Source organism: Lytechinus variegatus, chromosome 3 (genome assembly GCF_018143015.1).
Source record: "Lytechinus variegatus isolate NC3 chromosome 3, Lvar_3.0, whole genome shotgun sequence".
Taxonomy (NCBI): Eukaryota; Metazoa; Echinodermata; class Echinoidea; order Temnopleuroida; family Toxopneustidae; genus Lytechinus; species Lytechinus variegatus.
The window spans coordinates 13,322,522-13,350,231 of NC_054742.1; the positions used below are offsets into that span (position 1 = coordinate 13,322,522).

General features: G+C 36.6%; 1 protein-coding gene across 1 annotated transcript in view; it reads right to left on the reverse strand.

The window, feature by feature from the left end:
* Positions 1-9,884, reverse strand: part of LOC121410263 (bifunctional purine biosynthesis protein ATIC-like) — a 45,332-nt gene extending 35,448 nt beyond the window's left edge. Inside the window, exons 1-4 of the mRNA XM_041602221.1 lie at positions 9,766-9,884; positions 4,128-4,254; positions 3,599-3,675; positions 1,219-1,285 (exon numbers count right to left, since the gene is read on the reverse strand). Of these exons, the coding sequence (XP_041458155.1) occupies positions 1,219-1,285; positions 3,599-3,675; positions 4,128-4,254; positions 9,766-9,784 (290 nt within the window). The 5' untranslated portion in view covers positions 9,785-9,884. The remainder of the gene's footprint in view (positions 1-1,218; positions 1,286-3,598; positions 3,676-4,127; positions 4,255-9,765) is intronic.
* Positions 9,885-27,710: the final 17,826 nt, after the last annotated feature.

Genomic DNA, 27,710 nt, shown 5'->3' on the forward strand with positions numbered 1-27,710 from the left:
ACAATTAATTTTAGTGTGGAGAATATTTCCCAAGAATCAAATGTAAAGGCAAGGTACTTCTTTTTACAATATTATTAGTCATATCAATTCTAACATGCAAAATGCATAAGTGTCACAACTAACCCCGCCTTCCCCTACTGATTAATATCATAACATCTACATTTGTAGTGAAGCTTATGGAAAACAAGTTTGGGACCAGCCTAACATTTTACGTCTCCTTATCATTTTGAATCCAATCCTCAATAAAGGTCTGGTCTTTTCAATAACATAGTGTCCCTTCGAACATGACAGTAAAAGTATTATATTATTTGGGTTATGCCTGTATAGACATGTACCTGATATAAAGGTAGTTATTTGGGATACTGTATGCCTTGTACATATATCTATTGGTTTTAATTGGGATATGACAATATACATGTATGAATAGACCTACCAAATGCATTGTTAACATGACAGTTGCTCTAACGACAATTTCCCTGTGCTAATTTCTCTAAAGATATAAGATAAGATTTAGTTCAGAATCATGTTAAGATAAGGATGTTTGGCTTAAAGTGATTGTCGGGGCTAAAAATATTTATATCTATATGAATAGAGTAAAATTCAGAGCAAAATGCTGCAAATTTCTTCAAAATCGGATAACAAATAACAAAGTTATTGAATTTTAAGTTCAGAAAATATGTTGTGATAAGTTATATTCACATTGTCATGAATATTCATTAGTTGGGCTAATGATGTCTCATACCCACTTTCTTTTTTCTTATGATATTACATGAAATCAGAAATATTTCATTTTTTCATACATGTTTGAATGTGTCGTCTCCGTTTGATGAAGTTGCAGCTATAAAAAAGTAATGCACTTAATCAGTCGTCAATCCAATTGTTTTAGTGCTTGGTAGAGAAATTCTAAATAAACCTAATTTCATATAATAAAATACAAAAGAACAAGTGGGGATATAACATCAGCCCACCTAAAGAATATTCATGACGACAAGCCTTGACTGTTTCATCAGAATAATGTAAATCTTAAAATTTTTTCAATAACTTCGTTTTTGTTATCCCATTTTGACCAAATTTTCAAAATTTGGCTGTGTGAATTTTACTCTATTGAAATATCTCCAGCATGGACCATCCCTTTAATGTGTGCATTTCTAGTACAAGCACTTGCTGGAGGAACCAATGTAATGGAACCCATTTAGTATGAGCCATGTACAGACATACCTGATGTATTGGTAGTTATTCTTGAGCAGATCAGCAGCATCTTCCTCAGTTTTTCTTGCTAAGATACCTGTGGTAACATACAGAAATATAGCTGAAATATTAAGTATACAGTGCATCCCTGAAAAAATGAAACCGAGAATCAATGTAATTTTTTGCTTCCATGTTCATAAATTTGCTTTTTGAAATGTACATGAACGGAAATATATGCTTCTCTTCTTTCATTTGAAGCCCATCTCGACATTCATAATGCATGCATGACTGAGTTAGGACAATGGAAATGGCATTACCAAATTTTCATTTGCATGGGCAAATTGCAATTTTGAGTTTGTTTTTTCCTGGCTTTTAATGCAAACGGAAAAGCAGTGCATATAGTAAAACTTAGCCTTGGATAAGATTTTGATATTGATTCCTCCAACATGGTCTAAGTTCACTGAACCTAAATGACCTTTGACCTCGGTCATGTGACTCTAAACTCAGGCAGGAAGTTTATTAATACTTGATTACCCTTATGTCCAAGTTTCATGAACTAGGTCCATATACTTTCTAAGTTATAATGACATTTCAAAAACTTAACCTTGGTTAAGATTTCAATGTTGCCGCTGCTGTCCGAGAAATGGCGTCTATAGTCTCGCTCTGTTATGCAGGCAAGACAGATATTGGTCTACAAATAAAGAAGCATTTTTTTATGATTATGAATGAATTTTGTATAAATTAGTATAAAACACAAAATATCAGAAATTCTGTGTAGCAGTTTGGTGAACCTCATAAAGCTATACCAAATGGAATAAAACAAATCAAAATCAGTCAACAAATAAAGAGAAAGCATTTTATGTGATTTTTTTTTTTTAAATACACAAAAATAATTTCACATGAATTAGCATTTAAACATTTTTCTAGTCAAAATTTCAAAATTCTGTGTGAACCTCATGAAGCTCTACCAGATGGAAGCAAAAATCAAAATTGGTCAACAAATAAAGAAGCTTCTTTGTGAACTTTGAAAAATATGCATAATTAGCATATGAGTTTCAAAATTTTGTGTAGATGGTTTGAATCTTCCACCTAGTGCTATCATTTAAAGCAAACAGAATTGAAATCGGACTTGAAATGATGAAGAAGAAGCATTTTGAAATTGTGGACGGATGACGGACGCCAGAGCATAAGCTCATCTGGCCATTTGGGCTAATGAGCTATAAGTGCAATCAATAAAATACTTAGAGTGAGTCACATAAATTACAATATTACTGAGTAAGATCGTAAGATAAAGGAAGAAATAGAATTTGGGAAGACAATTGTAGAGAGTAAAGAAGAGTATAACACTGCAGACAAAGCAAGAAAGATGGATGGAACAAGAATGTAGACCGCAGAGTGGCAATAGAGATCATAGAGCCAGTATATGAGTGAGGGGGGAATACTTGCCATGCTTACAGGGAAAACAAGTGATCAGGGGAAAAGGAAGATAGATAAAAAACATGGGGTAATGAAAAGATGTATAATCATAAATGAAGCTAAAGAGGAGTACAGAATAAGAAAGGAGAGGGAGGAGTTAAGGCCACCGCACACTTTATGACCCGACTGGTCTGTGACTGGCTTGCGACTGAGTGAGGGGAGATGTAACGTCACAGCTCTTGTCAGCTGAGCGTTGCAGACCGGTCAGAGACAAGTCGCAAGGAAAATCGGAAGGATTTGTCATGTCGAATTCTTATGACTGGATCGCAAGCTCAATCCAACTTCCAGCCAATCAGACAGTAGAGTTGCACGACGCGTATATGATAAACAACGCGCAAAGGCAGTAGTAAGCACACTTCCTCAGTTGCTATGGCAAAACGTACATGCGTGAGTCGCAGATTTAATCGCAAGGTGTGCAGTATCGAGGCTTATGACTACCTAGCGATTCATCCCCCCTCACTCAGTCACCGACCAGTCGGGTAGTAAGGTGAGCGGTGGCCTTTAGTGATATGTGACGGACAGAGAGAGAAAGAGAGGGAGAGAAAACTATTTGCATCCAAAATTTACAGAGTCACATTTTTTTTAATATCAATTACCAATTTAACATTTTTTTTTATTTATTCAAAATTAAAGATTTTGAGGAAATAATGCTTTAAAGGTGGCAGAGTGTAGGTAGTTATCCATACAATCAGACTAAAAAAAATACTGAAAAAAAATCAGAAGTGTGTAGATTGACCATGAACAGGCATGTTGTCTGAGATAATGTCCAAATGAATATGAGCAAGAGGTAAATAATGAGTGGCATCCCAGAAGAAAATTAATTCAACAAGTTGACATAAGTATCAACGAATATCATAAACACGTCAAAAGTAATACTGTAAATAACCCAAAGGGCAGGCAGCAAATTAGTTAGATTTAAAATAAATTTTCTTACCACCATGGACAGCTGGATGAAGTGTTTTGACTCTTCCTCCAAGCATCTCAGCTACTCCTGTTATATCACTCACATCTCTGTCAAAAAAAAAATAAACATACACAAATTGAACATAAACTGTGAGACTGTTATGACACAACACAAATTATGAGGAACCTTGTTGAAAACACTTTTTATCATTCAGAAAATTACAGATACATCAATGTATTTGTCTTTGTATGCACGCAGAAAACCATGGCAACATCAGTAATAAAAATACATATTCCACAATACATAGAGTATATAATCACCAAAGGTATGATAGGTCTTGTAAGACCGGTACAAGCAAGTTAAGTCTCTTTCGATCACAGAAATCTGTTTGACTTTAGATAAAGATGACTAAGACAGAGGAAAGAATACATTTTATAATCTGGCCTGAAGATTTCTTCAATATTGAAAATATTCTAAGATGGTAGAATCAATTTATGAGACTTTTTATTATTTGTAATTTTATTTTATTGTAATTTAAAATAAGAGCAGAATGTCTTACTTGACAGGAATTCCGGCAGCCTTGATGGCCTTAGATGTTCCTCCAGATGCTATGAGCTGTAGACCCAACTGATGAAGCTTGGTAGCAAAGTCTATTAAACCTTCCTTATTAAAAACACTCAAGATAGCTGTGAATAAAAAGATCAGATGTTTACATTGACCAACTGTGTCAACTTGTTTTCGTAAGAAAGTTTACTGGAAACATTGTAAGTATGAGTGGCTTTGTTTTTTAAATATTTTAAGTTTCAGCCTTATGTTGACTCTATTAAGGATAGTCTGAATATATTAAAAAATCAATTTGGTACCAATCAGACCAGGAGAAAGGACACACAGATTTATGAGAAGTTTGCAACCAAATAGTAGCAGAGTTCCATACATGAGAAGATGATATATTTACCAGATCAAATGTGAACATGCTTAAAGTGATTGTTTCACTTTGGTCCAATTTAAATATTCTCATTTTGGTTCTTGGAATTGGATCTATTAGATCTAGGCCCTTATCAACAAATGACACTTGAATGGTCATGCCTCAAACATAGATCAAGATCTAACTTTACAAATGTTTGTACTAAACTAAAACAAATGGAAACTTATGAATAAATTACATCGACTCTTGTTGCCTCATCATGAAATAGGTCTCCCTTCTTGTGTGTGCGCTCATTTATTGTGTATAGTATGGGTGGGGTCACTCCAATTATATTGTTTTGTGATGATAAGACATATCTCACATATTCAATATTATATACATAATCAATACTTCTACAGGAAGTATATCAGCTCCAACTTTCATTAGAAAGTATTACTCATCCTTCTTCCAGCTAAACTTCTGACGCACATGCATTTTATGAGTTTCTTATTCACTACATTTCATGTTCTCCCTAAAAGGTCAACTCCCCCAATTCAGAGTAAAGTTATGACGTACAGATTGTTTTGGTCAAGCGTCCAAGGTTGACCAACATTTGTTTGATCGTAAACAGTCTAGACCAGACCAATATATAATAAAGGAGTTCACTTCTGAACCCAAATCAGATTACTTCAGAGAATGCAGATTATTAGATTGGTTGCAGACTACTTTAAAAGGTTGTTCCAGCATACAGATAAATTAGAGATCGGAGTTTCGAGAGTATAGTCACCATCAGACTTTTTTTACTCATCATGTTCCTGTATTATTTGTCATCATCATCACCTTAGTTATCATCTTCAATAAATGTATATATGAACTGTACAGGCTTTGTATTGACTCCTTCATTTTAAGTCTGGTTGAAAGTTAAAGTGCAATCGATCCAACCCCCAACACAACAATATAATGATAGGGGTGTGCCTCAAAAACCATGACATGGGGGTCTTAGAAACTGACAAGAGTATAAAAAAGGTTCTTGGGAACTGTAAAATACTGGACGGAGTGAAAAACTACAGTATACCGGTATGGTGCACGCTAGCACTATAGCGCTGTGCATATGGGCTCTAGTATAGTGTGGTATAGAGGGAATAAGAAGCCGTGCGTGCAGCTAGCTTTACTGTGCTCGTGCTGAACAATTTAGGTAGGGTTTGGGAATGGAGATGTATCATAATAGGGATCTTGTGAGCAGGGCAGCTTCTGAATGGAATTTTGTCATTCAGAGTACCTAGGGAACTGAAAATTAGGTCTGAAAAGGTGGTCATTGTTATGTATTGTTCATTATCAATTATAACTATCGATTGTACATGTACGCGCATTAAATCTCATGCTGTGATGTCATAAAACATTATGACGTCACGGCATCTGCACATTAAGCTGCCTTAGTAACTGGTGATGCCGGATTAAAGTCTTGGAATTCAGAGCTAAATATACCGGCTTGGACTTGATTATTTAGTGTGTTGGTGACATAGTGCCAAGTAATTCATACAAACACATAACACGGTGGCAGCCGGAAAAGAATTTCTCACGTCGTTAATTTTGGACATTTTGTGATGTCCTAGCGCAGATGATTATCCCCTAACTGTTTCGACTAGGAGACCAGATTTTGACGCAGAGAGTTCCGGGCAGGACAAGCAACGTTACCGTTGGGTATTAAAGAAAACATTGATTTGACTTGACTCGTTAACAGTTATTAAACACGTCAAGATTAACCCACTGGATTCTGAAACATCTCACCCAGAGACTGAGCCTACATGTGACTTGTGATGTTGATTTATTTGGAGCCGCTCTTGATTTTGTTGGAATTTAAAGTGAAATTCAGGATCGAGCTGAGACCCAAGTGAGACAGTGTCAGTGACTGAGTGAGTGGATTGCAAGTAATCTAACATTGATAACAGTTATGTGACGAAGTGAGAGTCTGAGACCCTGTCAGATTTAGATCTATGTTTTGTTCCAAGACCAAGTTGTGATGAGCAGTGACTGACTGCAGAATGTGCCTGAAGCTGAATGATCCAGAATTTATTGCCCAGTAGGCCTAGATCTAAGTTAGACCCTATCAACGTTGGATTAGAGTAAGTTCTTGACTTTTTAATCTTCTAGATTCAACTTATAAGGACAAGGAACCTAGAACGCTTTGCTTGAAATTTCTAATCTGTGATCTCCAGTCAGAATGGAGGAATGCTGAGTGTGAACTTAAGATGGTGTGCTTGAAATTCACATGGATCTCCATGAACTAAGCTACGTGCAAGTGATTATGAACTTAGTCAGCGATATTCTACTCTAGACTAAGTAACAAACATGAGAATGATGAACTTAAGTCACATTGATTTTTCCTAACTATGATGAGAAAAGACAAGATCAGTAACATGACTCTGAACTTAGTTATGATATAATATGTTGTGACATATTTTCATATGCATGTAATGGTTATAGATGTACCTTTTGATCTTTTATCACATTTTCACAAATTCCATTGATCCATGAATTTGTTGTCAATGCATGATACTAGCACAGACAACCAGTGTTAAATGAGCTTATTTGTCACTTAGTATTACCCTAGTTTGATATATTTGGAATGTGATGTATCATTATTTGATGACAAATAATGACCAATTCCTTTTTTTTATGTGACAAAGTGACATTCAAAGTCAGATGTTTGTACGCTCAGATAATTTATTGAATATTTGATTTTCATGTCATATTCTATGCATTGCTTGACAAATAGACTATACCAATATGGCAAGGTACCCTGGGATGATCTGGAAGTATCCAGACCTAGCTGAAGAGCTAAAGTTGTTTAGACAATGTATTCCTTGATGACAATGAAGTAAATGACTTAAAGAAAATTGCAATCAAAAGAAAAATAGCCATTGGTAATGAAGGTCTTCGTTGAATTAATTCTTCTGGGCTATCAAGAAAATCCTGAGAAGCTATGGGAAGTCCTTGAGAATCAGGGGTTAAAATGAATTTCAGGATTCATAGGCTGGAATCTATGTGGCACCGTCAGTAGGCAGGTGAGAGTATTGACGAATTTGTCTAGATGCCACGACAAGGTGAAGATGTGCCAGTTCAAGGAAAGTGAGCTTGCTGAGCGGATAGTTGAGCTTGTTATTTCATCTACATCCATAGAGGCCTTCAAAAAGTACCTGTTTGATCAACCACAGGGATACAGCCTTCTCAGTGAAGGCATGAAGTATGAAGCTATTGTTGCTGGCAAGCAATGTCTACAAACTCTAGAATCAAATGGCACAGCAAGCATCAATGCAGTTTTTAATTCAGGATAAGAAGTGCCGTAATTGGGTTTGAACCATGAGCCACGTAAATGTCCAACTTACCAGTCCAAATGTAACAGAAGTGGACAAAAAGGACACTGGAGGAAATGCTGTAGGTCAAATGTTCAACGTGATGCAGCTGAGAACCAACAAGGGATAGGCCGTGGACTCCCAAGGTTTAGGTCGCAGAGTGGAAGGGATAGAAAAAGGTCGCAAAGCCAGAAAGGTAGAAGTAGACAAAACTTCCACCCCGTACAGTTCCAGGACCAGGAACATAACCAGGAAAGGGACCGAGCATCTAGACAGGATGACTTTGAATTGCTATATATGTAGACAATCAGGTTCAAAGAAGATTTAGGGATTGAGAGCATCCCTGAGAGTGAGAGAGGAAACAAAGATGAAGTTTTTGCAGATGTATCAATTTCACTAAAAAACAAACCAGGAAACCACATTTTAAAGGATAAAGTCGACACGGGGCATAAGGAAATGTCCTCCCAACAATGATCTTGAGGAAAAAGCAACCTCAGTTGATTGGAAAAGGATGGTAACCCTGATAGAAGCAAGATATTTCAGAGGCGTTTGAGGTTGCTTCCCTACAATAACTCTGTTATTCCTCACTATGGAATTGTGAAAATTCCCTGTTGACATGATGGTGACTAGAAGAATACAACTTTCTATATTGTGGACACCAAGAGTCCAGCTATTCTGGGTCTGCCAAGTTCAAAGGCAACTAGAGATGCTCGGCGGGTCGCGCAGCCGAGCACATGTATCCCACGATCCCACCGCGTCATCCGTCATTGCGATATATAGAGCTCACACAGAAATTTGACCAAAAAATACAATTATCATGGCAACAATGACCCTAGCATACAGGTCCCCCAAGTCCATCTACCATCCAAGTGTGGTTGAAAAGTGACTTACGGTTGCGGAGTTGGGTGTCATAAGAGAGTCTTGCATGTCAACTTTAATGTTGACCTGAAATGACCTTTGACCTTACCATGTGACCTCTGACTGCAGCATAATATGCAGGTACCCTTAATCCATCTACCATCCAAGTTTGGTTGAAAAGTGACTTACGGTTGCAAAGTTAGGTGTCATAACAAGAGTCTTGTATGTAATTTTGTAAACTTTAATGTTGACCTGAAAATGACCTTTGACCTTACCATGTGACCTCTGACTGCAGCATAACATGCAGGTCACGTCCCCCAAGTCCATCTATCATCCAAGTTTGGTTGAAAAGTGACTTACGCCGTTGCAAAGTTAGGTGTCATAACAAGAGTCTTGCATGTAATTTTGTAAACTTTAATGTTGACCTGAAAATGACCTTTGACCTTACCATGTGACCTCTGACTGCAGCATAACATGCAGGTCACGTCCCCCAAGTCCATCTATCATCCAAGTTTGGTTGAAAAGTGACTTACGGTTAGAGAGAGGTGTCGGCGCTAATGCAGTTTCGCAACGGCCGATTACCAGCACACCTAATCACCAATACTTGTTCCCAAATGTCTTGACAAGTCTCTCAGTCACATTTCGATGTCAATTTCGATCGGCCATTTTGTTACAATTCATAACAAAAATGGCCGATCGAGACGGGGGTAGGAGAACTTTTCGTTTTTTGAGGTTCCAGTCTGTGCCCAGATGTCAGAAAAACTGCCACTCGTTTATAGACCATCATCCATATAATCGTGGTAAGTGCTTGATTTCTGTTTCAACTATTTATTCGGAGAATTATTTTGACCATACTTCACGCTTGTCAGGTGAGTATGCCTTTACACGTAAGATCCTGGGCTCCCGCCCGCGTAGCGGGCGGGAGTTCCGTGGCCTGGGTTAGGACTAATAAGTCAAGAATTAAGAATTAGAATTAGGCCTAGGCCTAACGTTAACGTTAGAATTGAATTAGGCCTAGGATAATATAATAATAAAAATAAAAAAAATATCGACATTCGATAATTATAATAGGAGCAGCTCACCAAGTTCTTGGGTTGCCATATTTCACGTCAAAACTGAAGGTACAAGACTGGAAGGCTGACACACCGCATCAACTGCATGTACGATTTGAGATTGAGATTCAGCTCTAGGCTAGGCTGGCGCCTATTCATTTATTTGTGAAAGCTAGATCGCACGTGTTACTCATGCACATACACAAGTGAAGTACGGTAGCTTCACATGTGCAGAAGAGTTTAAGATACATCCGCGAGAAAGTAAAATAGTGGGAACTTTATCTTCACAAATAACTCATATTATTGTTTACAAATGCATTTTTAGCATAAGAATCATAAAAATGAAAATAAATTTGGCTTCATTAACACTGCTTCTTATTGTTACTATAGTTCGATCGTACTAATTTTATTTTCAAATTAGGTCACCTGCCGGAAGTTTGTTTTCGCGGGGGTATTTAATATACGGGAAACCCCCTTTTCTCGATGGATCGATGTTTACATAACACACACCTCCCGTACGCAAGCTGTAATGACTAATGTACTGTTTTGTACATCTCAGACAAGAGTTGTTATGGCACGTTCTGGTCAATTTACCAAAATTACCTTGTGCATGATATATTGACCGCACATTTTGGTAACTTCTTGGTTTATTCGCTCGTCTGTACAGTACTCATTGAGTCATGATGATTAAAAAAATAAAAAAATGAGTTGGTCTACTACATCCAGTGCCATTTCGACAGTCCAATGCTGTTCCTATATCATTTCGTTCAAACATGGAGTTCTAATAGGATGGTTCAATGGAGCTTTCGTCTAATATATAGCTTGTTACACTAGGAGTTTCTGCATTTTATTCATAAATCAATGATACTCACATGATACCGAACATATAAATGAATACAATTCATAGAACAAGTCTACCCCCATTAAAAACTTGATTTGAATAAAAAAGAAAAATTCAACAAGCATATAACACTGAATATTTCATCAAAATCGGATATAAAATAAGAAAGTTATGGCATTTTAACGTTTCGCTTCATTTCCGAAAGTTATATGCACATCTCGGTCGGTATGCAAATGAATGAGGAACTGATGACATCACCCACTCACTATTTCTTTTGTATTTTATTACATAAAATATTTTATTTTCTCGTCATTGTCATGTGAAATGAATTTTCATTCCTCCCTGAACACGTGGAATTCCATTATTTTAACATTTGTTGCTTTAGGCAATTAAGGAGGTCCTAATCGTCAAATTCGTAAAAATTGAAATATTGTATAATTCAAACAATAAAAAAAAACACAAAGGAAATAGTGAGTGAGTGACATCATCGACTTTGGATGTAACTGGCTCGTTCATATAAATATTTTGTTAAAAATAAGCAAAACTTTGAAATGTCATAACTTTCTTATTTTACATCCGATTTTGATGAAATTTTCAGCATTTTGCTTGTCTGATTTTTCTCTATTGATTCAAATCAATTTTTTCTGAGTTGGACTTGACCTTTAAATGTGACATTTGAAGAGATACATATCTCTATGATCAAAGACTGATAATTAAATCATACATAAGCATGTGATATAGTGAATTCGGTAGAATACAGGGGCCAGCTATCAAGCACATAGGTGCTTGAAGCAATAGCAGCCAGGAGAGGGGGCTACATGAAAATTACCAGTTAGTCTAAGGGCGCCATTTCTTCCAAAAGTCACTTCGTCTAAAAGCTACTTCATCTATGCCATTTCGTTCAATAAATATATTGTCCAATAGCCATTTTATCAAATAGCTCAATAGTTTGTTGAGCCAAAATCCACTTCGTCCAATGGTCATTTGGTAAAATGTCATTTGGTCCAATTCGGTCCAACACCCACTTGGTCCAATTGACAGTTGTTCCAAGGCCTACCCATTTGGTCCAAGCCCACTTGGCCTAATTCCCTTTTGGTAATTTGTAAAACACAGTCTACGCAATCGCGTGGGATAGGCCTACAATGTGCATTTTTAATTTTCTCTCCAGATATGAAAATTGAAAACTAAGTTGCTCTAACAGAATTATTTATCGCTTGACATTTGTTTCAAATGAAAAAAACAACAAAACAAAAACACAAGTAAATCAAGAACAAAATAGGTTACAATTTCATGGATTAAAATTACATAACTAATAATGATTCCTTGTCCAAATTAACTTTGCCTTGAGCAAGAAAGAGGGAGGGGGAAGCGGTGAGAGCAATAAACAAACAAATAAATAGATAGATAAAACCCGCAATATTGAAAAAAACAAACGAGGACAAAAACTGCAGCTCCTCAAAAATAATAAATGTTTAATGAACATTAACTCTCTGCCCAATTTCATTGGTATTTATTTCAATATCAGATAAAAATACGTCCCTGGTAAAAAAATCAAATAATAATAATGAAATAGATTACATTCATTGGATAATTTTGAAAAAAATCAAAATAAACTCTGTTTTGTTGTTTTTCTTAATGAGTACAATTAACCCTATATAGCCCGGGGGGGGGGCCTAAAAGGCCCCCTCCTCGACATTTTTCGCGATAATTTCTAAATGCAAAAAAATAATATGCTGAAATTTCATGACTTTTTTCTTTCACATCTCCCGCACATTTTGAGACCCTGTTTGCGAATATCGGGGGTGTACTTTCGGAGATATAGCACATATTCGTGACCAATGTCACCGGCAATTACCATTGACTTTTGTGTGTACAATGTATGGGTTTTACAAGAAATGTTGTCAGATGAATGTTTTTTTCTGTTTTTTCCTCACAACTTTCTTTTGGGCTATCACCAACTATTCTAGATTTAAAAAAACAATAAAAAAAATAGAGATTTCAGAACAAAGAAATACATAATAAATTAAAAACAAAGAAATACATAAGAATTTGGAAACACGGAAGGAAACAAGAATATTATCGCGAAAAATTAGCATATGCGCATAATTGATTACTATTATAATCTAGTAATTACACAATTTCAATACAGTTGAGTGAGCTGTCTTTTAGATTACATGACTGGCTACTGTCATGCTTGATTCCATTGCATTTTCTCAAAAATGGGGGGAAAACTACAAAAAATGAAAATTCCTTGAAAAAATTTGAATATTTGCATAATTAATTAGATAAATAAAAAATGATAATAAATATCACAAATTTGACAACGCATTCTTGTAAAATATAATGAGACACCCACACACCAAATTTGGTCGCAATCGGTCGATAAACGGCCGAGATCTGGGGGGGGGGGGCTAATAGGCCCCCCGGGCTATGCAATTTCAAAATAGCCCGGGCTATATAGGGTTAAGGGTCAAGCCTCGGGTATGCATATATGGCTCAAATTTAATTCATTTAAATTTCACATTGTACTTGCTCCGGCGACAATTGCTCCGATGGAAAATATGCACGGCCGTAAACCCAACATAAAATCTAACCTCCAAAACTAAATAAACCTAATCATTATCATTACACTCTTGAAAATGTTGGGCAAAATACTGTCTCCCAACAATTGGTTAAAACTTTATCTTATTTTGGGTAGTTTAAAACCTATAATGTGTGCTTCTACCCACAGTTGGATATTTTTTTAAACCAATTGTTGTGTGGACTGTATGTTGCCCAACATTTTTAGAGTGTACAAGAACCAAAAACTCTACTACAATCCTAGCTCGAACGGACTCGAATCCTATGCCTAGGTCCGGAACAAATGTCGTGTCTCATGTTCATGAGAAGAGTAAATCACAACACCAAAAGTGATTACATTTTAGAAAACTGGGCATAATATAAGCTGATATGCGTCGCAGAGACGGTCATCAAAATCAGGCCAATAAATCGCTATTTGCCTCAAAATTATTGTCGTTCGTATTTTATTGTGATGTGTTTTTTCACACCCTTTATACGGGGGGGGGGGGGGGGGACCTATTCACCCCCTGGATCTACACCTGCCCCCTGTAACGGTTATTATACCAATGGGAATGGACCAAATGGGTATTTGACCAAGTGGGTATTGGACGAACTGTCAATTGGGGCCAAGTGGGTAAAAATTGGACCAACTAGCAGTGAATCTAGACGAACTGGCTATTGGACTAATCAATTGGACCAACTGGCAATGAATTTAGACGAATTTGCTATTGGACGAAATGGCTGTCGGAAGAAGTGTCTATTAATCGAAGTGGCATTTAGACATGGCTCTTAGAGGAAGTGGTTTTTAGACGAAATTGTTATTTTTAGAAGAAGTGGCTTTGCACGAAGTGCCTCTTAGACGAGGGTGGATTTTGGACAAAGTGGCTCTTGGACTAGACCAAACGGCATTAGACGTCATAATCATTGGACGAACTGGAGGCAAATCACCGGGGGGGGGGGGGGGGGCACTCGATCTATTGACGAGTGGCAGGCGCGCCGGAACACTTAAATTTTAGGGTTTTGTTTTATATTTTTGACATAGTGAGTTACCGAAGCGATCGAGCGGGAGAGTGTGTGGGACCCCCCACGGTAAGGACTTTGTGTGAAAATGGAGTACATACAAGGGCGCCGGAAGCCTTGCCCCCCCAAATAAAATTTTGGGGGGGCAAAACGAGATTTTGCCCCCCCAGCGTGCCCCCCTGAAAGATGAAAAATGATAAATAATTTAAGGACAAAAGTAAATGAAGGCACTTTTCTGCCTGAAAATTGTCATTTCCATTGTCAAAAATGAAAAAATTTTGCCCCTGACGGGGCAAATACATTATCATAGTAAGCCTCGCGTCTTTTGACGAACAGTTCCTCTGTGAAACATAGCTTTGATAAGCCCCTTTTCCATCTTATTACAGTGTGATAACGTTTAACCTTTTAATGAATACATTTCAGACTAAAAGCGAATGGCAAATTGATAGTGGTCCACCAATGATTAGGTTTATAATTCTATGATGCTGGCTGTGTCGTCTAACAAACGCGCGGTCGCCCAGAAACGCTCAGACCGGACCCGATATAACTAACGCGCGTGAACACTAGTTACTCGAGCAAGATATGGAATCTATGTCATAGCTATCAAGCCCAGAAACCATAACATCTCGAGAAACTTGTTTCAATTATTTCATTTTCAACTAAATTTAAATTTAGTTAATACAGTGATAACAAGAAAGCGGTGTTGGAACGCGTCTGCCCGTCGAAGTCGAACCAAAGAACGTAGGTTCGAGTCCACCCTGGGCGGATGACTGAAGTCAGTGCGTTGTGTGTAAACGTCTCTCCCATGTTTCATAGATGCAGGCTATGTTACAATGGAAAACACTCCGTCCCTCGGATAGGACGTTAAATGGAGGCCCCGTGTAGAGGAGAGTCACCACCTTTGCACGTTAAGAACCCACTGCACTATTCGTATAAGAGTAGGGGGAAACCCCGGTGTCGAGGTCCACCTGCACCCCCCCCCCCCCCTCCAATCAGTTATATCGGGAGGAGAGACCTGTGGATCATAGTGATTCAGTTCGCTTTTCGCCTCCCAGGCACAGGTGACGCCAAACAAATAATAATAACAATTCAGTGCCCTAAAGAAAATACCAAGGTCATTCCAACTCAATATAGACATGTTATCAGAAAATTACACTCAGAATAATCATGTGTAGAGGATTATAATTTATAATTTGTAAAAATGGTGAATCCCACTCGAAAGCAACTTAGCGATAATGTTTGGACATGAACAAAATAAAATCATCTGTGAAAGTGTCTTCTTGACCAGAAGATATTATCCGAGATATGAATAAAAATGTAAATAATATAAAAGAAAAAATAAGCGTTACAGTAGTGCTCTACTATAAAAAAAATCTTAAGATATTTTCACAGCCCCGTATTTCCTCTATTCCTTTTCATTGGCATGATAGGAAGGCGTTTTGTCTGATACTATTTCAGCTCATATATAGCACTTATGTATTTTAGATTCCAAAATTTCTTCCCATTACCTGTTACTAGTCAGATCGAGATGGCAGCTATGTTCTCTGGTTCATCCCAGCTTTTGTTATTCATGGACGTTTGCAAAAATAAAGAAAAAACAACCCGGGAGTGGGTGGGGCTGCAAGACCTAAATTTTCGAAGAAACGTATGAGCGAGGGGATTTGTGATGGGGGAGCTTTTGCATTTTCTAGAATGAAATTGAAGGATTTCGTGCACACTTTTGGTGAATTTTGCCCTCTCGATCGGCGGCCCCCGCTGCGTACGGTCATGTTTGTCATCTTAAAGTCTTTAAAAGGCCTATATTACACTGGTTTGAAACAATTTCGTTTGCAATAAGGCTCGTAATTTGCTGGAACTGCGACCCTGGTCACGAAGAAACACCAGGCTGGGTCAGAAGGGCCGGCCGGCCGGAGGAAACAGAAGGAGCAAAAAGAACTCCAAGACTGTTTAATTCTCAAGAAATTTATTTTTGAATGCACTTAGAAACGCAACTTTTATACTCCATTTTACACAAAATCCTTACCGTGGGGGGGGGGGGGGTCCCATAGCCTCTCCCCCTCGATCGCTTCGGTATCTCACGTTGTCAAAAATATTGTGCCCCCTTCGGGATTTTGCCCCCCCAAAACTGAAAGTGTTCCGGCGCGCCTCAGTACATAAGTTGCGTTTCTAAGAGCATTCAAAGATGACTTTCTTGAGAATTAAACATAGAATTCACTACAAAAGACTATACTCATAATTTATGAGAACCTATAATCTACGCGCAAAACGATCGCTTCGGAATCTGGTTTTCATGTATGATCAATTAAATTACGTATGAACGCTAAAATTGACTCAAAATACCAGAAATTACATTTTCATGCAATATTATGCGTAATGTTTCGAGTTCTGTGGATGGATTTAAACCCAATACCTTGTGATTCAAAGTGCAAAACTTATCCACTGAGTTTCAACACCTCTATTCTACAAAATAGGTCTACCGTGATATTATTTTTGCTTTTATTTTGAGTGACTTTTAATCATGTTTGTAGAGGAAAAGAGACATATTGCCTGTCTACTTTTCACTGAAGGACACAATGACGTAATTCGTGTTTGCAACTACCCCCTCTCGTGATCCCATATGTACATTTTTTAGGTTTAGTTAGTTAAATTCATGATAGTTTGCCATAAAACACATATGCAAGATACATCTTTTAGTTGTAGTAGTAGTAGTATAGTAGTAGTAGTAGTAGTAGTAGTGGTGGTAGTAGTAGTAGTAGTAGTACTAGTAGTAGTAATAGTTGTAATAAATCAATATTGTATAGTAGTATATCAATATAAGTATTAATAGTTGAAGTGGTGTACAGTCGCAAAAGTATAGTCGTAGTAGTAGTAGTAGGAGTAGTATATAGTAGTAGTATAGGAGGAGAAGGGGGAGGAGGAGGACAGTCGAGCATGCAGTAGCAAAGTAGACAAAAAATAAACGAATACACCAATTAGTAAAATAATCAAGTATGGAATTAAATGATAAATATAAAGATATTATTTAAAGTATACTGTATATCGTCAATTAGTAATTCCTCTTTTTAAAGATAATTTTCATTCAATATCAAATAAAAAGCAAACTTGTGATTGTATTAAAGAGATAATTATAACATATTCATAAATGAATGGGGCAAACAAGATTTAAGGTAAAACTCCATGCCTACAACATAATATGTTATATAATATTATGTGTGAAAAACAAAGGAAAATAATTTCAACATTTTTACTAGAAATGTTTGTTTTCCATTTCCAAATATGTAGTTCACTTGAAAAAAATTCTTTTATGATGAAATATGTTGGTTAACATATCAAATGTTGTCGTTGCATAAAAGATTAACATCAAGTAAGAAAGTAAATATGATGTGCAGTTTACGAACGTCTGTCAGGTGATAAAATAAAGCTGATGTTGAATCAATGGCCCAGGATGGGTCGATCGGGGGGGGGGGGGTGTATTTTCCCAGGAATGTATGTTTAAAAAGGAATGAAAACACGCTTTGGACTCTAGCTAGTTTCAGTCTCACATGTCATTTTTAGATACATGAATGGAGGCGATCGAAAATTTTAGTCATAAGACATAATTTTATTTTGTGGATCCAAAACGCTTATAAAATGCAGCTGTCATGAAATAGATTTTTAAAAGCAAGATCTCCCTCTATAAAACGTCTCCATAACTATACTCATTCTGATATATTTTCACTGGGTACAAGTCAAAGAGTATCAAATTAATACAAAAAGTTTACCCAATATTGGGTAGAATGGGAACATGTTTGTTGGTTGGGTAAAATATTTCTAAATTTTACACAATGTTGCGATGAAATATGGGGCAAAATACCCAGCAAACGTGTATGTACCCTTTGTACCCAATATTGGGTAAAATTTTACTCAATGTTTTTAGAGTATATACAAATGCGTAGAATTATCGAGACGTTTTATAAAGGGTGGTCTTGCTCTTAAAAGTCTACTTTATGACAGGTAGATTTTTTTTACTGATGCTTTTAAAATCCAATTTCAAAAATTCAAAAGAAATATATCATTTTTTAAAATTGCATTTCATAAATATACTACTAGGACCTCAAACAGGCACTTGCTGCTTCCAAGAGGTCCTGGCTCATTGATATTTTGTATCTGTCTTTATGCGTTGTATTTTCTTGATTATATTATTTTCCAAATAAATCATCATGTCTTCTGTTTTCCACTCGGTTAATGTTCCTCACTACAATGTGTAGCTACAAAATATACGCCTGTCTGGTCTTTATACGTTCGACAACCTCTATAGCTCAGGTTTTCTTCTCTTTGATTAAAAATGAGCTCGCTCCAATTTTCTCAAAACCTCCCAAGTCAAATTTGCCTGTTGTGTCCAAATTATTCGAGCAAGTAGAGTATTATTCAATGGTAATTTCCGGAGTTTTACTTATAAACAGATATCATTGATTGTAATTGTAAGAGCAACAACGAAAAATAGGTCAATTTTCATTTTCAACTTGCAGGAAATAAAACTTTGGAAATTGTTTCCCCACTCTGAAGGATAAGGATATTTATAATACCCACAAATCTGGGGCATGAAATTAACAACTTATCAATTCATTTTTCTCCAGGTGATAAAGATTGATAAAGATTTGAAGCAATGCAATTTTGATATAAGTCCCTCAAATAAGTTAATTATGAAAAGGAATAGGAAATGATTCATCATAGGAACGAAAGAAAAGGAATTGATGGATTTCATAGTATGTTTGGATACTATAATAGGAGATTGAAATCAAAATAACTATCGTGACTAGTTAATTAGGACATTCTATACGGACTCTGAAAGTAAACCTGCGATCGAATGAACAAATCTCTTTTAATCATATTCATTATGTGACTTAAATTGATGGACAAAGGAAATTATTACTGCTTACGTAAACTATGAATTATTTTCAATCCGCAGCTTAACCTACATTTTTTGCAGCTATTATACTGAATGAAATGATTATCAGTTGGATCTTGTGCAATGAGCTGAATCTCCACCAACATAAATAGCATTCAATACCTGTTACAATAATAGTATAAAGCACAAATTTATTTGATCAAAAGTATGCCCGTTCAACTTGACCCAGATTTGATGGAACAATAGTGGGTAAAAATCCGAATTACACACTTTGATTTGTAATCAAGGAAAAGCCTGAAAGTACTTTGCCCTTTATTGGTTTGTTCACCATCTATACAATGATAGTAAACCAAGAATATTTCGCATCCAATTATTACATGATTATTCTGCCAAATAAGAATACAACAAAACGAGTGTATTTTTGGAAATGGCGAAGAGCAAAACGTAATTCCTCGTTAAACTCAGGATGAACTCTGTTATATATAAATATATTGTTTGTGCATTGAAATAAGTAAAAATTATAATAAAAATTCTCAACCTTTGTTCCCCTAATTTGTTTTATAGTCTGACAAATGTAACCTGTTGAACACGTTCACCAGCCTTTTCTTTCCCATAATGTATTTTTTCTTATTGTTAGTGATTGTCATTTACATTGTTTCATGGCTGTCGATCCGGGGGGGGGGGATTTGGGATATGTCCCCTAAAAAAATCCAGGGGGTGGCCTGTACAACCATTCTCCCAATATTTCGAGGGCAGGAATAAATTTTTAAATTCTCGCTTTTTTTAAATAAGATAACTGAAGTCAAAACATAATCAATTATTTGATATTTACCTTTACTTTCCTGCTTCCCCCCAAAAAATCCTACCAACTTAATTAATTCTATTTCAAAATTTAAACTTCTTGCACACAATTCCCAAAGTAATTTTGAAAAGTCACAAGTATAAAATAGATGTTCATACGTTTCTTCTTCCTTTTCACAAAATGAGTACAAATTGGTCTAAACAATACCAACACGGAAAGGGGTGATGGTAAGTGTATATAATATTATGCAAAAGTTTACACTGAAACTCCCTTAATCGACTATTCAGTGTGCAATATCTTAGTCTTAAAATATGTTATCTATTTCCTTATTGGTAAGATCATAATTCGTTCTAATTCTTTCGAAAATAGACGGTTTTTGCTATACATCGTATGTATTGATGTTACTGAACACATATAAATATACAGTACATTTTGACGCAATGATGCTTGAAAAAGTGAAAGCAAGTAAATAAATTGGAAGATTTCCTTAATGTAAGGTTGCTGGTTTAAAAAAAACAATTAAGATGATGTTCTGTGCATTATTTTTATTTGAAGCTAAGACAAATGTGATCACAATAACCGATACGATCTCACATAAAATGACTCCCTAAGCGGCCGGTGTTTCACAAAGCTGTTCGTAAAGTTACGCACAACTTTACGCACGACGAACCTGTTCTATCAGTTGCAAAGGGATATCATTTAGCACAAGAAATAATAATTGGATTTATAGCCCTTTTTCCAGAGGATATACAAAGCGCTGTTGATGACATAAGACAAGTTATATAGTCACGTCCAGATTTTAAAAAATGTGCTCAGAAAAAGTGCTTTAGGCATTTTGTGTTCATGCTGATTTATCAATTGTTTTAAGGTAATTCATGGGTGCTGAATCCAAAAATGATGTTTGCCAAACTTGTTTAGGGCGTTTTCATCCTCAAATCGGCAAAAAAATGGCGGCATTTTTTTTTTCAGTTTCCCATATTAAACGATTTTTATTGGTGATTGTATTTCAGAAATTGGGATCTATGCGTTATTTTTGATACCCAGGGTTGCAAGCATATATTGTGTCCGATTGATTCGTCAGCCATTAAAGAAAATGATGATGGCTTAAAAGATAGTTGCTGTTTCTTAAAAATCTGGCTGCAAAGTGCATCTACCTAGAGACATTTTTGTGTCTTTCTGATGATTTTAAAGGTCAAATAATATGGGTGAAGACGAATTACAGGGATTCACTGCTGTCCATTTTGTCAAAAAAAAAAAATGAAGAACGCTCCAAAAATTACATTCGAATTGACCACCATTGATACAAAAATGACAACACTTTATATTCCATCTAGTGCCACTATATTGGTGTCTCTGTTTTTAAGATTCATGAAAATATGTTTTACAAGAATTAGTGACATAATTAAGGTGGTGGTGCAACAAAAAGTAAACATCCAAAAACAAACTTAAATAAGAACCCGTACGCTTTCACCTAACAAGTTCTATAATTCACTGATACATTAAGACTATTTCAAGACACGTCATTTTTGTGCTTAGGACTATCCTATGGTTTCATGATTAGGGGACAGCAGTCATTTTTACGCAATTTTAGAAGTCGCTTTGGACCTTTTATTTGTCCCGATTCATTATTTTAGCCTTCAAACCACAGTAGTGTAGATTTTGTTCACCTTATTATCATTATGATTAGGTGATGGAAGTCTTTTTAGACTCATTTTGAAAGTCATCTTTAAATAATAGGCAAAATGGACAACTTCATACCATTGTAACTAATCCAAAAGTATTATTTAACCCTTGAGACCATAGTGTAGACACCAAAATCATATTTCCTAGATGGATTGTAAATAGATTATGTCCATTTTTAAGTATCAGCAGCCATTTTAGACCCCTATTGGAAGCCATCTTGGATTTTTAGACATATAATATACAGGACCATTGATTGCCCTTGTAACTTATCCTAATGTATTACTGGACCATTTAAACCAAGGTTAAACAACATAATCATATACCCCATGCAGGCGGATATCAAACAAACTATGCCATATTTTTAGGGTTACACTTCGTAATTCCAAAGGTTCGTAATTCCGAAACACGTAAATTGCCTATACCTCGATGTTCGTTAATCCGAAAACGAAAAAGGGTTCGTTAATCCGAACATTTGTGGCGTTATTCCGAAAACGAAATAAGGTTCGTTGTTCCGAAGGGTCGTCAATCCGAAAACGAAATAAGGTTTGTAGTTCCGAAGGTTCGATAATCCGAAAACTATTAAGGTTCGTTGTTCCGAAGGTTCGTTAATCCGAAAACGAAATAGGGTTCGTAATTCCGAAGGTTCGTTAATCCGAAAACGAAATGAGGTTCGTAATTCCGAAGGTTCGTTAGTCCGAAAACGAAATGAGGTTCGTTAATCCGAAAATTAGATAAGGTTCGTATTTTCGAAAATGAAATTAATTCATTTTGGTAACAAGAACGGTGCTGTTCTTGCAAAATAACAGGATATTATGCATATATGTGTGTGTTGTGGCCAAAGCATGTATTGATTTAAGAATAGATCAAACATACGCTTAATTTCGATTTTATCTGAGAAAATGCTGCCCAAGCAAATGGTTTAAAGATGCAGCTAGGGGATTAAGTGTGTTGGTCGTTTGCGAGTAACCTCCAGATAATAGGATTTGTATTGGAGGGGATGTCATTTTTAATAAGAGCTTCTCCTTCTCCTGAAGCTCTTATTAAAAATGTATACTTTAAACAGAGTATTTATTTTGAAAAAGAGGAATTTCCCACTTGGAAAAAATAGCATTTCCCTGTTATTTCTTTTGGGAGTACAAGTGCCCCCTGCTACCCCCCCAGGCGGATCCAACTTTCGCCAAAGGGGCGAAATATTTTTATCCATAATTTCTCGGATCGGCAGCTTTAAAGTTGATTTTGTTTGTTTGTTCCTATGAAAGGGTATTTCTAATAGCCAATAATTATTATAAAATAAAGTAAATATGTAATAATATCATAAGCCCTTGTTAAATAATGCGAGCGCGAAACGCGAGCTATACTTTTCGTTGAAAATATGATGGGCAATATGTTTGTGATCTTCAAAACAAGATGGCTGTATAACTAGATAACAGCTGCGACCAAGAAGCGCGAGCAGAAATTTTTATTATAAGCTCTGACCTGATCTAAAAGGGACATGTTAAGGGATTCTTGCAGTTAGCTATGAAGACGGTACATGTTTCAACCAAGGGCGGCGGAACGTATTTTCATTTTTTAGGGGGAGCCAAAAAAAGTGCACTGATATGCCAAAAAGGGCATTTTGGTGCAAACGAATATTTTCACCATGATATTATCATCTGTGTAAAGAAGAAATTGTTTGTTTTGTAGTAATTAAGTTGAGCAAAGTTTTTTTTAATTTATTTCTGATTGATAACATATATTTAGGTTTTATTTTTCGCGAGAAAGCGTAGCGAGCAAGTGGTTTGGAAAAAAAATTAAATCTGAAGTTGTAAAACTCGCTTTTTGGTCAATTATGGACTTAATTACTGTTAAAAGGGCATTATTGTGAGATGTTGCGAGCGAATCACGAGCTCAAACTTTTGAGCCCGGCTTTAGGTGGGCTGTCTAGGCACCCAAAGGAAGGCATTTAATTAATTTCTTTATACTCCATGGGTACCCATTCACCTCACCCGGGTTGAGTGCAGCACAGTCTGGATAAATTTCTTGTTGAAGGAATTTACGCAATGGCTGGGATTCGAACGACCCTCTGTTTCATAGTCAGAAGACCAATCCACTGGGCCACAACGCCCCACATAAAAAGTTAACATTCCGAGCATTTTTTGTAATCATGAAAAACGGATTAACATTGTTAACTCGGAAAACGATTAATAACATATTCTTTATCACCATTTTTATTATGATCATCGTTTGCGATTATTATGATCATCATTAGTATTATTTTTATTACCAGCAGAAGCTCTTATTAAAAATGACATCCCCTCCAATACAAATCCTATTATCTGGAGGTTACTCGCAAACGACCAACACACTTAATCCCCTAGCTGCATCTTTAAACCATTTGCTCAGATAAAATCGAAATTAAGCGTATGTTTGATCCGGGCGCCTATTCTTAAATCAATACATGCTATGGCCACAACACACACATATATCATCGTTCGATAGTAATCATTGCATAATATCCTGTTATTTTGCAAGAACAGCACCGTTCTTGTTACCAAAATGAATTAATTTCATTTTCGGAATTATGAACCTTATTTAATTTTCGGATTAACGAACCTTATTTCGCTTTCGGATTTACGAACCTTCGGAATTACGAACCTCATTTCGTTTTCGGACTAACGAACCTTCGGAATTACGAACCTCATTTCGTTTTCGGATCAACGAACCTTCGGAATTACGAACCTCATTTTGTTTTCGGACTAACGAACATTCGGAATTACGAACCTTATTTCGTTTTCGGATTAACGAACCTTCGGAATAACCATCGGGATAACGAAGCTTCGGAATTACGAATGTATGCGGTTTTTAGGTAACAATAGCCATTTTCAAGGGCGCCGGAAGCGGGGGGGCAGGGGGGGGGGGGCACTTGCCCCCCAAAGAAAATTTTTGGGGGGCAAAACGAGATTTTGCCCCCCCCCCCAATGTGCCACCTTAAAGTAGAAAAATGATATTATTTAAGGATAAAAGTAAACGATGAAGGCACTTTTCTGCCTAAGAGTTGTTATTTCTTTTGTCAAAAATGAAAAAAATTCGCCCCTGACGGGGCAATTACACATCTTAGTAAGCCTTGCCTCTTTTGACGAACATGTCCCTCTGTGAAACATACCTTTGATAAGCCCCTTTTCCATCTTATTACAGTGTGAAAAACGTATAACCTTTTAAACCCCCAATCCACGGAGAACAAGAGCGCTGGTAGACCTTTGAAAGACCATGAATTTTGGTTGATCTTTCAGAGGTCTCTCAATGGTCTTTGAGGTCTTACACGAGTCCTGACCAATCTTTCAGTGGTCTTCGTGGTCCTCATGGGCTCTAAAACTTGTTGAAACGGTTCAAAACAGTCTTACAACGGTCTTTCAGGAAAATTGCCTTTCAGTGGTCTTTCAGCAGTCTTTCAGCGGTCTTTCGATGAACTTTCAAAGGTCTTCATAGTCTTTCATTGATCTTTCGGCAGTCTCTCTCAAGATTTTTGCGGAGATCACTGAAAAACTCATGAGAGATCATTGAAAGACCATTGAAGGACCAGGCAAAGTCCATGGAAAGAATTCTGAAAGACCACTTATTGCATAAAAGATCTCGAGAGGACTAGTAAAGACAGTACGACAAGAAATATCCATCAGTCTTTCAGAGTTCTTTGAGGGGTCTTTCTGAGCCATTCCAGGGAGATGACAAATTTCACAGATCTTGACCTCACTAACTTTAAGTTATCAGTGGTCTTTCAATGGTCTCCGTTCTGTGGAATGGGGGCCTATTAAGAAATACATTTCAGACTAAAAACCGAATGGCAAATTTGCATGCTGGCTGTGTCCGCTAACAAACGCGCGGTCGCCCAGAAACGCTCAGACCGGGGTGGTGTTTCATCACTATGATATTTTCTTCCGACAAGTTGTAAGATCTGACAACTTTCCTGTATTATGATTGGTTGAGAAGCATTGTTACCATAGTAACTGTCGGATAAAACAGGACTTGTCGGATAAAACGTCCTACAAGTCCTTTCATGAAACGCTCCCCGGACCCGATATCACCAACGCGCGTGAACGCTAGTTACTCGAGCAACATATAGAATCTGAAAATAGCTGTAAAACCGAAAAGTTTAAAGAGTTATAGAGGATTGAGTAGTTGCTTATTGGATAAATGAGAAGATGCTAGCTTGAGTCTGCGAATGGAGTGCAGAGCAGGAGTACTCATCTATCAACTAATCAAGCCTCTTCTTCAACCTTTTCTGGTTTACTGTCTTTATCAGGACTACGCCCATTTGAACAAAAAATTACTCGACTATTACTGTCTACTTCCTCCTATCAATTTCACTTCATCCTCTGTCCACTTTTTTCGAAAACTCCACATGGTGCACCGTCAACCATATCCGTTGTTGGATTGTAATTGTTTTCTTCTAAATAATATATGTTACATAATGTACATTATGAACTGCCGTAGTTTGTTAGGTCATGATTATTTACAAATGAATATTTCCTGGAATTTGATATTCATCATTTCCTAGTTATGGTCACATTTTCCCCAGAAAATATGTAAATAAAAAAGATTTTGAAGGGGTCATCCAAAAGTGCTTCCCAGCCATACAAAACATGCCAAAGGAAACACATAAATCGAGTAATGTTTTAAATTTTCAGAAAAGTTTTAAATTGTTAGACAATAATTAAGCAGGTCATATTTCTTTTTTTCCTCCAGTTACAAAATATGAAACGTTTTGCCTATGCATGGATAATCAGGGACTCTCTCCAATGCTGAGGTCAGAAATGATTTAAATAGAATGGGGATTTAAGCGCTTATCGCAAAATGTCATACTGTTCTTCCACGTCAGAACAGTATGACATTTTGAATTTAAAAAGACATTCATTAGAATGTATTTTGTTTCTGTTGTTACGCTTCTTCTGCTTAATACAATCCTTGAAACTTATGATAATTGTACTCTCTCGCATCGTCCGTGTATGTAGATGTACATAAATAAATATTTCTGAAAGGATATTGCATGAAAAAATGTAATTTCTGGTATTTTGAGTAAATATAAGCGTATTACGTAATTTAATTGATCAGACACGAAAACCACATTCCGAATTAAGCGATCGTTTTGCGCGTAAATTTCATAGGTTCTCATAAACTCTGAGTATAGTCTTTCGTAGTGAATTCTATGTTTAATTCTCAAGAAATTTATTTTTGAATTCTCTTAGAAACGTAATTTTAAACTCCATTTTTACACAAAGTCCTTACCGTGGGGGGGGGGGGGGGTCCCACGCCTTCTCCCGCTCGATCGCTTCGATATCTCACGCTGTCAAAAATATTGTGCCCCCTTCGGGATTTTGCCCCCCCCCAAAACTGAAAGTATTCCGGCGCGCCTGGCCATTTTAGACTCCGATTTTGGAAGCCTTTTTGGATTCTTGAACATGCTGGACCTCTGTCTGTCCTTTTAACTTGTCCTCATTTATTACTTGACCCTTTAAAACATGGGTTATACACCAAAATCATATACCCCAGGCTGATATCAAACAAATTATGTCAGTTTTTCGGTAAGAACGGCCTATATAGACTCCATTTCTGGAAGCCATTATGGATTTTTGGACATACTGGAATCACTAACTGTCCTTGTAACTTGTCCAAATCTATACTTGACCCTTTAAACCATGCGTTATAGATCATATTCTCCAGGCGGCTAAATAACCGCCTGGAGAATAATTTATGATTAAAAAAACTGTGTCGGTTTGTAATTAACTACAGACATTTTATACTCCATTTTTGCAAACCATCTTGGATTTTTGGACATGGAGGACAATAGCCTGTCTTTGTTACTTGTCCCAACGTATTTCTTGACCCATTAAATTATTGGTTAGACACCAACATCATATTCCCAAGGCAGATATTAAACAAACTATGTCGGGTTAAGGGTTTTTAGATAACAACAGGTATTTTAGACTCCAATTTTGAAAGCCATCTTGGATTTTTGGACATAGTGGACCATTGACTGTCATATAACTTGTCCCGGTTTGCTTCTTTACCGTTGAAATCGCCAACGAATAAAACCCAAAATAAAAGACATTAGATAATTAGTTAATAGATGAATAGTGAATTTTTAGGCCATGACAGCCATTTTTAGGCATCTTGGATTTTCAGGTACCCTGGAGTGTTTATGTCACTCT